The following is a 16788-nucleotide window of genomic DNA, read 5'->3' as shown; positions in this document are numbered from 1 at the left end:
ATTAAGCGGACAAACAAGCAGTCAAAGTCACATTCGGATCTAAGGCAGAAATCTTCAATTAACCAATCGTAACCTATGTTTTTGAGCAGTAATGGTCATACCTTGAATGGTGCCCTGTGCAAACAACCAAAGACTTGTATGTGTTCTTATTGCTGCAAACGAATAAAGTGTAATTGCACATCCACTAGAGTAGGTGGCAGTGGTGCTCTTCTTCTCGTTAGTTACTGAATCGAGTTAAATATTGTCTGTTTTCTATAATGTTAAGGATACAATGTTATTCGGAGGAGCACATTTTATAAACAAATGATACTATTGTTTATATACATCCACTGCACAGAGGATCCGATTTAGTGAAAGGCTGTTTTTGCTGTTCTGCTCCACTGACCTATGCCATCAAGATTTTTGATTCCACCCTGGGAGAGAAATGCTAATGACTTTACTCCAAGTCTTTACTGTACCGTCAATTTTAATATGACTTTTCTGATATTATGACTTTTATTTTTATTTCATTTTCTGGTTTTAAAAACAAAAGAAAAACAAGACTGATAGACTTATTATCATTCACATATCATGAGACAAAGCACTTTGTTGAGTATTTAATATTTCATTGTATTATTGTATTCATTATTGTTAATCATAATCGGGTCTTACAATACACAAAAATGTAAGTTTGTGTTGGTGTCCTTTATTTATCCCCTGTTTCTGCTCAGAGCCATTAACACTCTAGCTTGGTGGTGGTGACTCATCAGGATTTTAGGCACATTCCTGGCAGGGGATGGCTCAGTATTGTAAACTGATGCTCGGAGATGATATTGTCCGATTGAAAAAAAAAACACACCTTGGTGACCCACTCAGAGTGATTTGTAGAGGAGAGTGGTGCAATGCTATGTTTCTGTGTTTATGCTTGGAAGTGAAACAGGTAGTAGACAGCAGATTTGTTACCTTGATATTTATTGTAGTTGCTTTAGCAGAGTTGGGAGGGCTGACAAAAACATTTTTATAAAAGTACTTGCAGGATACCAAAGCTCTAGTGTACAGTCGATCCATCCATTTTCAACACACCATGACTGAGTGGGAATCAATCCCAAGCTACTTGCACACAGGCAAAATTGTATCAAAAGACAACAAATATTTTCTACAAATGCTCATAAACATACTAAAGAACATTAGTTTAAGTTTTGCCTTGTATTTTCTCCCAAAAATGGTTCCCATACCTTTCTTAAACTGTTGACGCAAACGTGGGAATACAGTATTTTTAATTTTTTTTTATTCAAATGGGAATTATGAGAATACCAATATTTTTTTATTCAACATTTGGTTTGTCCTGTGTGCATTGTGGTGGCGATGCCAGCAGAAAGCACTCTCACTGGTGATGATGATTCACTTGTGGACACGGTTAATGCCTGACATTTCAAGGGTACTTATCAAAGCACTCATTGAAGTGCTCAGTTGACTTAGTTTTGTGCATTTGAAAGGAATTCAGTCCAGCAAGACACAGCTATCGGCGTAAAAAAAAAAAAACGGTATGAGCTAAGGTTTGAATTGCTGTTATGTAGGTAGTCAGAGGGGTCAAAATGTCAGTATAGTTGCTGTATAGAGAACATCCAAGGCTGCGGCTTCAAATAGTCATATTCACAAAAGGCAGTGGAAAAAGATGAGCATGCGTGTGAGCATACGGGAATGATGACAGAGTTCAGATATGAGAGATGAAAGTCAAATTAGTATTATGAAGCATGCATCACTAAATCATGAGAGCTCCTCCGGTCGGGTGGGCCACTAAACTGCTGAAAGATTTCTACAAACAGGTTATACAAAAAAAAAAAAAGCTTTGAGGTGGGGTCGTAGTTCAATCCGACAGGAAATGTGTTCTCAGGAAACTCAAGAAGCTAACGTATTGCTCTGCTCTTTCACATCAACAAAACGTTTGTGATAAGAGTGTGTGGGTGATATTTGTCTAAATGGAAACAGTAAAGTGCGTGGGTGTGTAAGCGTGTGTGTTTGAAGCCACGGACCTCATACATTATTCAAATCTCAGAAATTAAAGATGTAGATGTGGTCAGCAACAGACAGAGACAAGCTCACACACATATGCCTGTGAGGCTGCTTACAAGCACCAACAATTTTACCCAAAAGTTTACAAACATCTTAATCATGCTAATATCAAAATACCCTCCACCCCCCCTCCAAAAAAATGCTTCACAGTTACCTATAATGGTATACTTCCATTTAAACACACACACACACACACACACACACACACACACACACACACACACACACACACACACACACACACACACACAGGAAAAAAGATAAGAATCGTGGAGGAAAGTAGGTCGACATCCCGTGTGTATGCATTTTGATAGGAGAGGCATGAAATGTGTCTCAAGGAGTGGAGATTTCACAGCTCAGTAGCTCTGTCCCGGTGCACCTGCTCACTAAGAAGGTGGGGGGGCTGGGGGTTGAGGAAATGAGAGCAACCAGGGAGGTGAAGTGAGAGGATTTCAGTTAAAAAAAAAAATAGTTGAAAATCTATCAGAAGAGAGCAAGGGGTGGCTTACTGTAGCGGAACACTCGTTAGAATTCAAAACTATACAAGCAAGTTCTGTCATGCGATACTGAACAGACTGAACTTGTGTCAGCTACATGGTCAAACGTTCCATTTTGACTAATGTTCAGATAATTGAGTTAAGCGAGTGCCAAAGAAATTAAATGTGATCTTTGTCAGGGTAAGGCTATCATGTTTTTGGTTTTTTTTTAGGCATACTTGAATTAAGATGTTTGAAGGACAGCGCACAAAGTTATATTGAAGTAGGTTTTTATTCTGGTCTTTGAATAAGTTTTCTCTCAGGTTACTACTACATTTGGCTGTGTGAGTTGTCACTTGAGCTATATTTGCATAGATTTTGGCTTATTATACTTCCGCTTATCCTGTCCTGTAGGAATTCTGCATCAACTAGCCCACGATTTGCGGAGGACCACTTCTCCGGAGGTGATGCTCCGGACTATTCTTGCATAGATCGGCTGGGACAGTTCCTAAAGGGAGCCACTTCTCCAGAGGCGTCTAACTGTGGTGCTTCATTTTAATAAATGGACTGTCATACTATTTTAACCTACATTGTACAGCATCATATCATGAGATAAATGCTGCCCACTTGGCATCCATTACAGCCTCTGCACCCTTGAAGGGGGGGTCCTTGCATCTATGATCGCTTATCATGGTTTCTTTCTTTATTTCCTCCCTTAAATGGGTTTTCTTTTCGTTTTTTTCTGGCCTGATTAGAGAGGGTCTAGACCAGTAGATGTCATTGATTTTTGTGAACTGTGAGCCGGTGAAGCCTCTTGAGAATCTTTTTTGATTAATGGCCATACAGATAAACTTGACTTGACGATAAAAGGTTGGATGATAATGAATGCAGTCTGTGCTTCTCACATCGTCCTTTGTAGCCGCACGTTAAATACAATGATAGGTTACGCCTTGTCAATGGGTGCCTGATTGAAACATACCAATTGGTGGTATAAATACATGCATGTCTGCCAAAAAATATTGCAAACGTTAATAAACGCTGTAAATATTAACTACCAAAAAAAGTCGGAAAGTAGTAGGAAATACTCAAAATCTTTTTTGGTGGAAAAAAAAAAACAATAAAATAAAAATATTTTTGATGAATAGGTTTGGTCGGGCCAGGTTGCCTTGAGAAGTTGGTGTTTGCTTCCTATACGTGAATTGACTTCTTTAGTGCAAAAAACAAATCTATAGGTGCATTTGTTCTTGGGCATTGTTTTATGCAGCCAGAGGTAAGCAAGGTGATTGTGTTATCTTGCACAGGCAGATGTTTTGAGCATAGCTGTGGCTATAAGGTCAGCGTTTCAGCCTCAGGATGCAAGGCTAATAGCAGAGTAATGACATAGAAGGAAACTGCAGAGAAGCGATAAGGCAGGCAGAAAGACAATGACCAGTGCTGAGACGACTGATTACATAGCCAGTGAGTGAGCTTTGGGAAGAAAAAGTCGCCAAAGAGTCAGTTGTGGAGGGTGTGAGTGGGAAGACAACACACATGATCTAGGGAATTGATGGCGGAGTGTTTTGACCTCCATTCTCATTGCTGTAAGACCATTTTTTTTACTTTGACTTGACAATGACATACTATTTTCTTAAAAGGGAGATATTTTCTTTCTATTGAATTGAATATGTAAAAATGTCAGGCACCAGGTGCAGTTTTATGTCACAAGTTATTGTATGTACAGTGATGAACACGGGAGCCAAACATGTAACATCTGGCAGGCATATAAACAATGTTACCGTGTTGTCATTGAAAATGTCTTATCTAATTACAAGGACTGCTGCTGAGCTTTTTGCCAAGGTATCTGTGCTCTCTCTAGTGGCCATAACTGGTCATTACATTTATCTACCCAAAAGAATCTTGATACAATATTGTATTTTGTTTACAGTACGTCAGGGAAAACATAATGGTTGGGATCTGCGTTTTTGACTGATGTATTGGATGCATATTTTTCCTCAGAATCTGATCCAGTTATTCATGAATCCCTAAAATAATGTATGTAGAATTGTGCAGAATTGTGCAGAATTTCCCAAACTCTTAGGATGAATTTCATTTAAATGGAACAACCTGTTATGTGCATAATTAAAATTCAATTTATTATATAAAACTGCACTAGATCAGTCAACTGTATGAACATGGAGGTTTAAAAATTGAAAGTCACGAAGCCGTTATATAGTGTTTAGAGTACCCACTCGGGATTAAATGAGTTACCGGTAACCAGTAAAAAAGCACTTGACCAAGATAAGATAAGTACACAAAGAGGCTCTTATCTTGAATAATGACCATTTTTGTCATTTACTGAAGATAAGCAGACATCTAAATAGAACTTAAATGTAGAATGGGAGAACATTTATGTACACGAGAGCCTTTGAATGCAAAGCAAAGTATTTGACTAAGGCTTGATCCACACCTCAAGATCTTTCAAATTTCTAAATGTAGTGAAACAGCACTTGTGTTTGTAAATTGACAACATCATTTTCTAAGTTCTGGACATCTGTGAGGATGTGAAAGATGATTTTTTTTTCCTCATAAAAATGTTGTTGATCCATAACCATTCATCTTTGTTTTTTTACCTATAAGGGTAACATGAGTACCCTACCTCCTCACTCATACGCGTTGAAGACTTTCCAAATTTAGAACGTGATACAATTGATTACACAAATATTTGGAAATTATGGTATCAGGTAATTTTTGCTCCGTATAATCCATGATACGATACTGATACCGATACTTGGTGCAACGCAAATTTTAACCAACTGTGCTTAATCACGGGGAGAGTGTTAAAATTCAAACAAAGTAAAAACATACCAAAGGTGTTTTTCTTCTATACTGATACACAAACACAGACGTGTTTATTCTTTCAGCTACTCGTCGCTGAGTGTCAGTTTCACCCTCGACCTGCATAATGGAAACAGTATTTGCATTCTCCACCCTACGTTGTCCTTTCAGAAGCTTTTGACCAATACGTGTGTATTTATTTCAACGTGCATACTCCCCCATATGCACATGGACAAACACTAAGTTCTCACAGGAGAGATCTGTCCTCGTCATTGCGTAGATTGGGTGTCTTAGGGTGATTAAGAATTCATGTGGAGCTCAGGTAACACACCTGATATGTGAGGGGACAGGAGATGGGAAGGAGGGAGGTGAATGAGAGCAGTGTTAAGAAGAAGGTGTAAAGAGAGAGTGAAGCAAAGATAAAGAGTACAAAAGGACAAATCATGAGTGTGAGTGGATGGAAAGCCACTTTTGCACTGCCTTGGTGCATTAAAGGAGTCACGAGCGATTTGGTATTGAGTCACCTGTCACTCAGACAGAACTTGCTAAAATGGGACATTTACATGTTTTGCATACAGATCAACAAATCTGGTCAACAAATTCTGACTACATTTCTTGTTTAGCTTTGTGTCCCCAAGAAAAAGCCATTTATGAGCCTGAATCATTTGAAACCAGCACCAATCTCGTAAGAGTTCATAGACACAAAAGTCTACATATTATTCTGCTTTGCCGGCTTCTGTTTAAAGGGCAAAGAGGTATAATGTAGTGATTTTGTTTGGTCTCGTGGTAAAAGACTACCAAGCTGTGGATGTATGGAAGAAGATAGGGAGCTGTTGGGAGGTGGCATGAGTGCACACACAAACAGATGACTGTTATCAAAGAAACAATTATTTGTGTTTAAATACACACACAATAAGGGTCCCATCCCCCAAATTACAAGGCATTTGCAATCCCCTCACGTGTGTGTGTGTGTTTACTATGTAAACAGATGATCTTCTTTGTGTTGTGACTCTCAAAATCCCAGTATCAGCGTAAAAAAAAAACCTACAGCCTGAAGAGCTTAAGGTTTCCCACTCTTTTCTGCCTGATAAGAATATTTGCATTGGTGGAGGTGTTGAGCTCCGCCCGAGACCTATCGGCACGTTAATTGCACAGACCTGTAATTAAAAGAGAGGAATTAAATTCTGCAAATGTTGGAAGTGGGATTGAACTGTTTTAAACGACAACTAGTGTTCTCACATGGTTAAAGTCTGTAACTGTGGACTTGCACAACCAGTTACCATGTCAACAAAACACTTCGGGTTCTGGTTCATACCGGAAGTCGCACCCATGATTGCCATTTACCCAAACATCATGTTGTCCCTAGCCTTGGAATAGGATAGACATGAGAATCTTTATGTGTGTGGTGCTCTTTGTTGCGATAACCATAGAAGAATACAAACATGACAAATAAAACTGTTCATTGCCAGATTTTTTAAATCTTCGAGTGTTAAATTGCTAAAACAATCTTTTAAGATTTCAAAGCTCCTTATGCATGTTCCAGGCCCAAGGTTGGCATATGTTGAGGGTGCCGTGGACTCTAGGATGCGCCAAAAATCGGGGGGAAATTGCACCTTATATTCAGATGAATTATTACCAATTTCTCAATTTCTAATCAAATGGTAAGAAGAGTAAATTGAAATGAATATGAACAATTAAATATGCGAGACAAGCAAGGTCAATTAATTTTGATGCATGTAAATTTGGATTATATAAATTGGGTAGGGTTGACCCAGGCCTTGGGTCAGATGTGGAAGCTTTCCTGGACCACGACCACCACTGACACTTATTCATAAGGCCATTTAAAAAAAAAAAAAGTTTATATTGGCTGTTGCTGTCAAACACAAGTCAGGTGAAGTCCCGTCCCCTATAGGGCTCATCCCAAATGCTGACACCATCAACACCAACGGGGATCGTCACCTGTAACACAAACCAAGAGTCTCAGCCACCTCATTGTTCTCTTTCCTCAACCGAGCACCGCGGGCCATTTTCAGCCACTCCCCGTCTTTCCATCCCTCCCTGGGTCGCTGCTAGTCCCGCCTTCCTCTCTGTGCCACCGGACCGGGCTACAGTTGGTTGAATACTCCCTCTGGTTGCCGTCCTGCAAACCTGGGCAACCATTTGGCAACGTACATGCGCTGTACTCTTGATATCAATTTTCTACCACTCCTGGGCTCCCAAGTTGACCTTCACCTCAAGGGAACAGAACCAAAAGAGGCGTTTTCCTCTGATCTGGAACAACATTCAAGTCACAAGGTAGGGCCAGAAACAGCGGAGAGAATTGCCGACAGGTGTTACGCACTATGAGGTTCATCTAACTTGGGTTCCCCCCGATCGAACGCACGGCCATCAACAGCAAAACGACAGTGACATTTGACAAATTAAAAGTTATTTATAGTGCCCCGAATTGTTGCTCAGTCAAAGCCCTCTTGAGGTACAGGTGTAACCAGGTGACCGTGTTGCGTTCACCGACACTCCTGCGCAAGGGTACAAATGACGCGTGAAATCCCTCCAGGGTGAGGCGTTTCCTATTACTGCAGCTCGTGACATTATTTTGTTCTTTATTGTTTACATCAGTCGCTCCCAATCTAATTATTCCACAAAGTTGCATTTGGGCTTGCATGTTGAGTTAGAGTCGTGTTTTTCCAGTTGCTGGTGTCAATGCATATTCAACTTTGTGCTTTTATGATCCTTTCAAGTCAATGTACACAATAATCTGTTGGTATAGTTAAGTACATTTAAATTTTTTTTAAATATTTTCAATTTACCATTATCCTGAGGCAGAAACCCCCAATTGTATAACCCACTTTGAATAAACATATTATGAAACATGAAGCTGCTTGACATTTACAAGACAACCCTATTTTAGGTTTGCATTGTATTTGAATTGTTACATGACTCTTAATCATATTTTACGTGATAAATGTATAGACAAATATTTGCAACAGTCATGCATATTTGCTCCTGGATTAACAATGTCTCTCCCGTTCTGCAAATAGCGATGCACTCTTGCATGGATGAGCTTTATTCTGGCCTTATTCTTACCCTGTTCTCTGCACATTATCAGCTGACTTGTGTTTTATTGGTGTGGTTGGCATTTACTAATGGAGCAAGACAACTTGTCGGACCAGTTCATGTGTGTTGATCCTTAGAGTGATAGTAAGAAGGCTAGTCATATGAATGAATGTGTAAAGTGAAAGAAAATGAATTTGATACTTACGGCTGATATTATTTGTAACTTTTCACGTATACTGTCATTGCGTTAGATGAGACAATGTTGGGGACGATGAAAGCTTGACGAGATGTGTGTAGGCTGATTCTATAAACTGGTTTGTGACTCAGCAAAAAAAACCCGGCAAGTGTTGTTTTCCCCTTTCAAGCTCCACCTTAACATATTAGCATGATAATGAATTTGAAACTGAACATTACAGATAGCATCATGACAACAGCTGCAATAGTTTTGGCAATACATGCATATCACTGCCCCCACTTTCTAGGATAGATCCCAAGGGAAAAATAAAAACTGGTTGAACTTGAACAACAGTGTCATATGCCCGCAAGCTCTTCTTCTTTTTTCTTACAGTTGCAGAATTTGAAACATTACTCATGCATGGGCCTGTGTGACTTAAAATATGCACCAGTAAAGTATCATGATGTGAGGCTAATAGATAATAACTAGAAACCCTTTTTACTTTAAATTATAGACGTACTTTCTATTGACTATGAAAAAAAAGTATTTGACCCTGCTATAGAATACACTTGATTTCAGTTATTTAAAAAATAAATCCAAATAAAATCACTATTTGCACCACAATGTTATGGGGTGCTTTTTTGGCCCATACGGCACTACTTTACAAAGTCCCATGAAAACAGACCCTGATCAGAATTTCACCTTTTTGCTTGCTGGTTGCATGTTCTCGAGTGTTGCATTCAGACCAGCCCAGTGACACTCCATCTTTTTGCAAAGCTACAGTGTGTCCATGTGCCATTTTTATATTCATGAAACATTCACAAAATGTTAATAGTTTTCTATGATAAACATTTCCTCTGTACGTAGGAGAAAGAATATATGAATATTATGCCATAGATGAGGTGATAATACTCAAGAATTGCTCTTTGTGTTGGTGTTTGTGAACAGAGCAGCTGTTTCTTCTTCTGTATCTTCTTTTTGGGGGGGGGGGGGGTGACGATAGTGCTACCCACAGCATGTCAGTGATGGAGCGTGCACAGTTGAATAAGTGAATAAGTTCCGTTATTAAATGTGTCATACAAGTATGTGTTTTAATATGACTATTTTCTCTCATTTTAGCCATGCTCCTGCCCTCATCTCTACTCGTCCTCCTCGGCCTCCTGACGTGGCATCTCGGCACAACGTGGGCTGCCAAAATTCTTGTGGTCCCACCAACCCTGTTTGAATCGCATATGTACATCTTCAAGACGTTGGCCAACTCTTTGCATCAAGAGGGCCATGAGATCCATTTCCTTGTCTCGGAGGGTCGTGAGGTACTCCCTTCCCCTCATTATAAACTGCAACGCTACCCTGGCGTGTTCAACAGCAGCACAGCCGAGAGTTTCCTGCAGTCGAAAGTTGACAGCATCTTTTCAGGCCGCCTTACATTTCTGGAGCTTTTTGACATTCTTGAACACTACAGTCAGAATTGCGATGCAGTAGTAGGCAATAAAGAGGTCATGGCTCACCTCAAGCAGGCCAAGTTTGATCTGTTGCTGGTGGACCCCAATGAAATGTGCGGGTTTGTTCTCGGGCATATTCTCGGCTTGAAATATGCCGTGGTCAGCACAGGTTTGTGGTACCCCACGGAGGTGGGAGCCCCGGCCCCGCTTTCGTACGTGCCCGTCTTCAACTCGTTGCTGACCGACCGCATGTCACTGTTCCAACGGATCTCCAATACAATCGTCTACCTCTTAGAGAACTTTGGAGTCCATTTTATCGTGATCCCCAAGTACGACCGCATCATGATGAAGCATGGAATAAAGCCGCAAGTACCTATGACCGAATTGGTGCGAGGCAGCCAGATGTGGATGCTGTGCACCGACTTGGCGCTGGAGTTCCCCCGGCCCACCCTCCCGCACGTGGTGTACGTCGGAGGCATCCTCACCAGACCAGCAAACCCATTGCCACAGGTGAGTGCAAGCTTTTGTTCGACATAGACTATGTGCTACCTTTAAATATAATCATTTTCTCTTCTATAGTATAACACTCCTCAAAGATTCGTTGACATCATGTTGTCAGAATTGACAATGAGCTGATGGCTGACCTCTGGCGTCCGCTCCAAGGGTCAAAATTGACATATGTGACAGAGGTCGCAGCTAATTTGTCGTTGCTGTAAAAATGTTATGAAATATTTATATTGTCATGCTTTTTTTGTGCCTTTTTATTACTACTTGCATGTCCCCACTAAATTGTACACAAAGCAGCCTGAGGATGTCGTTGGTTTAAATCGATGTAGTAGATACTAGAGGGAAGAGACTAACGGACAGCCGAGGGTGATGGTAGGAGGGACTTAGTCCACGGTTTGGACAAAGACAGCGCGGGTCGTTGGTATCTTCTGCGTGGAGGTTTTGGAATGCCTCTTTGGCCAAGAGGGAGCATTGTGCCCTAATGTGTGAGGGAGTTAGAATGTAAGCGCAGAAAGAACGAGACCATTGTTCTTGGCAGAAGCCAGGGGACACTGAGACTTTTTATGGGGTCACTGTGGCTTCCTTGTAGGGACAAGCAGGCTGCTCCGCTTGGACACAGAGCACAGTGTGCCATTGCAGTTACTCCGTGCCAGGGCCGGTTTTAGCTGCCACAGCTGGACCATTTACCGCCGTCTGTTGGATGTGGAAGACTCAGACATGGCTCCTCTCTGATCCTTACTTGACCAGTGACCAGTGTCACGCCATCCTGTTAACATACCCGAGTGATAAATGACAAAAATAAAAAAAAATGATGCTAAACAATTGCTGCGTGCTGGCTTTTGATGCTGCAGTATGATACTCAGTATCCATTTCGCTGCAGCAGCAGTGTTGTTGTTTGCTAAAATATCTTGTTGTGATGTATTCAATTTGTAAAGATGCACATGGGACATTAGGTCTTCAAATAGAAGCCTACAAATCAGACTGACATTTGACATTTACAACAATTTGGACCTGGAAAGCGCTTGTTAAGGATGAAGTTTTAGTCGACTGACTTCTTTATCAGCAAGACAACGCTCTAACAACAGTTTGAATACGTTTTATGAACTCAGACCTCGTTAAATCATAAACGCAAGATAAAGCCTCATGTATATCAACACTGTAATCTTTATCGCTGTTGACACTTTCACTCTATAAAATAACATAAGTCAACTACAATCTTGTTTAGAGGCAATGGATTGTTTTGCCCATTTGGCCAGAAATCTGTTTCGTTCGTTGTTCATTTTTCCAAATTGAAAATGCACATTAAACTTGACAAGTGTAAGATAAGTAATGAAATAACTTACATAACTTGTAGTGAAGCCGTGAACATTGTGTGTTATAATACAAATTTGTCATCCTTTTCATTTTTTTTTTTATATATTCCCACAGGACTTTGAAGAATGGGTGAATGATACAGCAGAGCACGGCTTTGTTATTGTGTCCTTTGGTGCTGGGGTGAAGTACCTTTCCCATGACATTGCACATAAACTGGCAGGAGCCCTCGCCAGGCTACCCCAGCAAGTCATCTGGAGGTAACGTACCACCTTTTCCTTGTTTATCCGTCACGGCTATCAGAGTGAATGAGGTGGAAATGTTCCACTTAATTGTCCTGATACTTTCCCACCTTGTTTCTCAAGCACCTCTGTTTTAAAATTTGAATATTTCTGTAATACATGCTGACTTTGCTACTATATATTTTCCTGGCTTGCTTTTAATTAAAACTGTGCGGCCGACAGTTACGAGGTTTTTATCTGGTGTCCTGCTCTCCCGTTTAGTGGTTGATTGCTTTCCTCAGGTTTTCTCCAGGTTCTTTAGTTATTTCCTACATTCTAAAAACATGTATTAGACTAATAGGGTATACAACAAGATTTGTTATGCACATGAAATTTATGCAAGAAATCATCTTCATTGGAACATCGTGTTTTGAGTACTTGAGTAATTTGCTTAAAATACCACAAAAATTGGAATTTATACATAACTCAGTAAATAATACTGCCAATAGATATTGCACAGTATATTGGAATAGTAAAATAGCGATCAAAACAGGAACATTAAAAAAAATAAATAAAGCGTTAATATTTTTTCCCATGAAACTATTTGGTGGGGCTTTTTGAAAATTATATTCTTATGAGAAATGAGAAATAATTCATTTCTGGGTATTTTTGTGTAGCTCTTGGCAATACGGGGCCAGTACCGACTCTGACATGGCCACCGTGGCTCATACTCAGACGCTTAGCCTGACCCTGAGCTCACCCGTGAACCCGAATGAGGACAATTGGTATCAAAAATGGATGACTTAAGACTCGCTTCTCTTGATGCCTCATGTATAATTGTAATCAAGGATTACACAGATGGAATGAGCTAATTTATCACACTAAGTGGCAGTACAAAAGGGCTGGTAAATTCACTTAGTTAATCATTATCGAACGTAGACTCTCTCTTGTACGGTACGGGGTGTTTGCTGCATAGCTGGGGTTTCCGTGAATGAAACTATCAGGTTTTAGTTCTTTGTTTTATCCACAAAAAAAAAAGAATGTGATAAGTCAGCCATGACTATCTGCTCCGCAAATGAATCAGTAACAAAGGGTTCAACATGAACTTTGGGTAAATGTTTGTACTTGGTCCGTGAGCAGAGAATTCAATTTTATGTAATCATTTACCCATTCATCACACTGACCCATAGATAATGACACAAAAGAGAGACTAGCAAATATTAGATACTATACTATTTTCCCATTTTTTGAACCATTCATTGACTAAGAGTGTCCGTATTGATATATTTTTCCCCTAGCGATATTGAATGACTTTGATATTCTTAACAATGTTGTGATAGCCAACAAGTATGACATTCAAGGCGATTACATTCGTAGACAAATCGGCTTTGAAGGATCCTTTGACTCATTGGAGAGTTGCTCGCAGCGTGTTTAATTGTAGAGAGCGGGCTTTGTTGACACGTGCAAATCATCTGTCGCCGTAAGTACGTTTTCTGCTGCTGTCTGTAAAATGTGTCTTTATTTTACTTGCGTTGAATCCTCACTGGGCCTTGTTGTTAGCTTGTGGATTTGCATTCGAGACATTTTGACATGCGCCAATAGTCAGCTATAGATGACAGCAGAATCAACTCACTTTTCAAAACTACAGTCCTAAATGAGTTGATTTCTGGATTTGAGCACATGGCAATTCAGAAAAATAAGGCAGGTATCAAACTCATTTGTGTAAAATGTTGTTTTGTTGGCCTCTAATTTTGATCATATGAAGCTCCACGATCAGGATGCCATATTCCAAACTGAGAGAACTACAAGAGAAAAGAGGGGCTGAGGAAATGAGGTGGGATCAAGCCCAATGAATCGTGTCATTGATCAATGGCCTGCATGAATGTAGGCCTTGATTGGCAGCACAGTGACTTAGTGTTTTGTTGCAGATAGTGAGATAAAAGATTTTGCCGAAAGGATGTGTCTGGATTGGCTGCTGCTTGTGTTAGAATGGGAAATGAAATCCCATTCAAGACCAATTGTAACTTTTTTCTCCCCCAGTGGAAAATTTTGACCAGTTTCTTCCATCTTGTATTAGCAATCCATGTTTTTACACTGTTTGTGTTCCGTAATGTTTTTTGTTCTGACACGTTGAATTGTGAAAAAGGTTGACTTATTTTAATCATGTACTGTACATGGCCAGTACATCATTCAAATGTGTTAAACTGATGAAAATCTGAAAATAATATACAGACATCAATTTAAGACAATTGAATCATGTGCGTGAGGGGGGTGACGTAATCAAAACTATTCACCATCGACTTCATATAAAGGATGCCATTAAATAGTAGACCAACTATATCAGATTTGTGGCAAAAGTAGGTCAGTGATTGCATTTATTCATAATCATGATGTAAAATGCAAATTATGCTATTGCTTACTCCCCCTTTTTTTTTTTTCAAAACAGATTTTCTGGTGTCCCTCCTAGTAACATCGGCAGCAACACCAAGCTTGTTGATTGGATGCCTCAGAATGATTTATTGGGTGAGTTCACAAGAGCATTTCAGGACAGCTCTGCTCAGCATTTAGAATGCATTTTAGTGTACCCACAATGGTTCACCTCCTTCACAAATCCTTCCTCTCTTGCCTACTTTATTATGTGGATATCTCAGGAAATAGGAATGTGCATTACTGAATGACTGTCTGTTTGACTTTATTTGGTATGAGTAGTTCTGTTTTGTTTTAGCTTTTAACGCTGAATATAAAAATGTGAAAATTGGGAAACATTTTTAGCCTTGCAAATACCAAAGGACACTCATAGTGCCGCTTTCTAATGTGCATGAGTCACTTGTGTCAATCTTACTAAACCTTTGCCAAAAAAATAATCACACAACAACTCATGTCTTTTATTGATAAGGTCATTCCAACATTAGAGCCTTCTTGAGTCACGGTGGGCTGAACAGTATCTTTGAAGCCATGTACCACGGGGTGCCAGTGGTGGGTGTGCCCCTGTTTGGAGACCACTACGACACAATGACCCGTGTGACTGCCAAAGGTATGGGCATTATGTTGCACTGGAAAAGCATGAGCGCAGATGACCTCTACAATGCCCTCGTCACTGTCATAAATGACCCAAGGTGAGATGCCTGTTCTACTGTATTTCATTTCATTTGACTTATTGGTATTGTTTTTGACAATATCAGTATCTATCCATACTATGCAGACTGATATCATTGTCATACAATGTGACCAATTTGTTTACATTTAGAATACATTTTTCCCCAAAGCAAAAATGCAACTGGCGTCAGTGTATTGTCATTAGGGCTTGTCTTTCGCAATTCATTTACATGACCTAAAAAAGGTTACCACTCTGCAGGTACCGACAGCGGGCAACCATTCTCTCTACTATCCACAAAGACCAGCCAGACCACCCAGTGACAAGAGCCGCCTACTGGATCAACTACACCCTGCGGCACAATGGCACGGGCCACCTGCGCTCTGCTGTATATGACATATCCCTCTGCCAGTACTTCTTGCTGGATGTGATTTTCATCATAGGGTCAGCCTTGGTTATCTCTGTCTTTGTCTTGCGACATTTGGGACGGTTCCTGAGGGCAAAATATGGTGACAAGAACCAAGAAGGCGGCATTTCCAGGGAGGAGGGAAACATGGTTAATGGATACTGCCACTGCTTGTCCAACGGTAAACACAAAGGCAACGGCTCCTTAAAGACCGAGAAGAAGGTGAATTAATTTTCTCAAATGGCCAAGAGGGATGCGGAGGCAGTTGCTCAAAGCTGTGAGCCCTGGGTTTCTGTTATTTATAAAAGCTTTGGAGGAAAGCCCTTGTTAGGTCTGCATCAAGAGGCAAGTGAAGAAGGATATGCAATATCTGTATGGAGCGCTTGTGTCTGTGTGTATGTGTAAAAATGAGCCCGCTGAGGAGAATTTAAGGTCTACTAGCAACTGCTGCAGCATATCACCAAATTGGAACACTGAGGATGAAACACTTTTCTCCAGCACATCTTTCTGGCCTTCTAAGAGTGGAATGACCATGATGGTGACATCACTAACCACACATGAACTTTTAAAATGTTTGGAATATTTAATTATTCATTCTGCATCCGCCCGAGCGCACATCTATTTATTACTGTATCAACGGGTTTTAACAATGGATGTTTTATCTTATTTTAATTTATTTAACGGACTTTTTTTGTGGTGTGATAGCATGATGATGGGTATGCAGTCGCTCTAATATCCCCATTGTTATGTCAGGTTTTACTTGTGTATGGTTACTCTCTGAATTACACCCCACCTGTGAAATCATCCTCTGTCTTAAATATAAATCTGTCAGATAATTCCCCCGAATGTCCCGTTTAATTAGGCAATTATCACATGATGCGAGTCAATTTCCGCTAGACTGCTTTTAGGGTGTATGTTTACAAATAAAAGTAATTCAAAAAGTAATAATGAATGACTAATGAAATTGTTAGTATCAGTTTGGTCAGATGCCTGCACCTGTCTGATTTCCCCTGTCAATGTAGTTCTGAATCCATATCTATTTAATGTATATGTCGGTCAGATAGGTACAGTATCTATTGACTTTTGACCAGGTTGAATCACTGGTTGGGTTGCTCATTTGTGAGCGTGTGGTTGTCATTGGCAACTGACAAACTACATTGGATTAATATGACTAAGACTGCGAATACTTAGATGTACTATTAAGATTTATAAATATAAAACTGTAATCTCATTCTT

General features: G+C 40.1%; 1 protein-coding gene across 1 annotated transcript; it reads left to right on the top strand.

The window, feature by feature from the left end:
* The first annotated feature begins 7290 nt into the window (after positions 1-7290).
* Positions 7291-16500, top strand: ugt8 (UDP glycosyltransferase 8). Its single transcript, XM_085912176.1, has 6 exons — positions 7291-7637; positions 9691-10523; positions 11949-12091; positions 14499-14575; positions 14949-15168; positions 15408-16500. The coding sequence occupies exons 2-6, from the start codon at positions 9693-9695 to the stop codon at positions 15781-15783; spliced, it is 1647 nt and encodes a 548-aa protein (XP_085768302.1). The 5' UTR covers positions 7291-7637; positions 9691-9692; the 3' UTR covers positions 15784-16500.
* The last annotated feature ends 288 nt before the right edge of the window (positions 16501-16788 follow it).

This window comes from Syngnathus leptorhynchus, chromosome 5 (assembly GCF_054491065.1).
Source record: "Syngnathus leptorhynchus isolate UIUO chromosome 5, UIUO_Slep, whole genome shotgun sequence".
NCBI classification, from domain to species: Eukaryota; Metazoa; Chordata; class Actinopteri; order Syngnathiformes; family Syngnathidae; genus Syngnathus; species Syngnathus leptorhynchus.
Note: the sequence above shows the minus strand (reverse complement) of the source record. Positions and strands in the feature narration are given on the sequence as shown.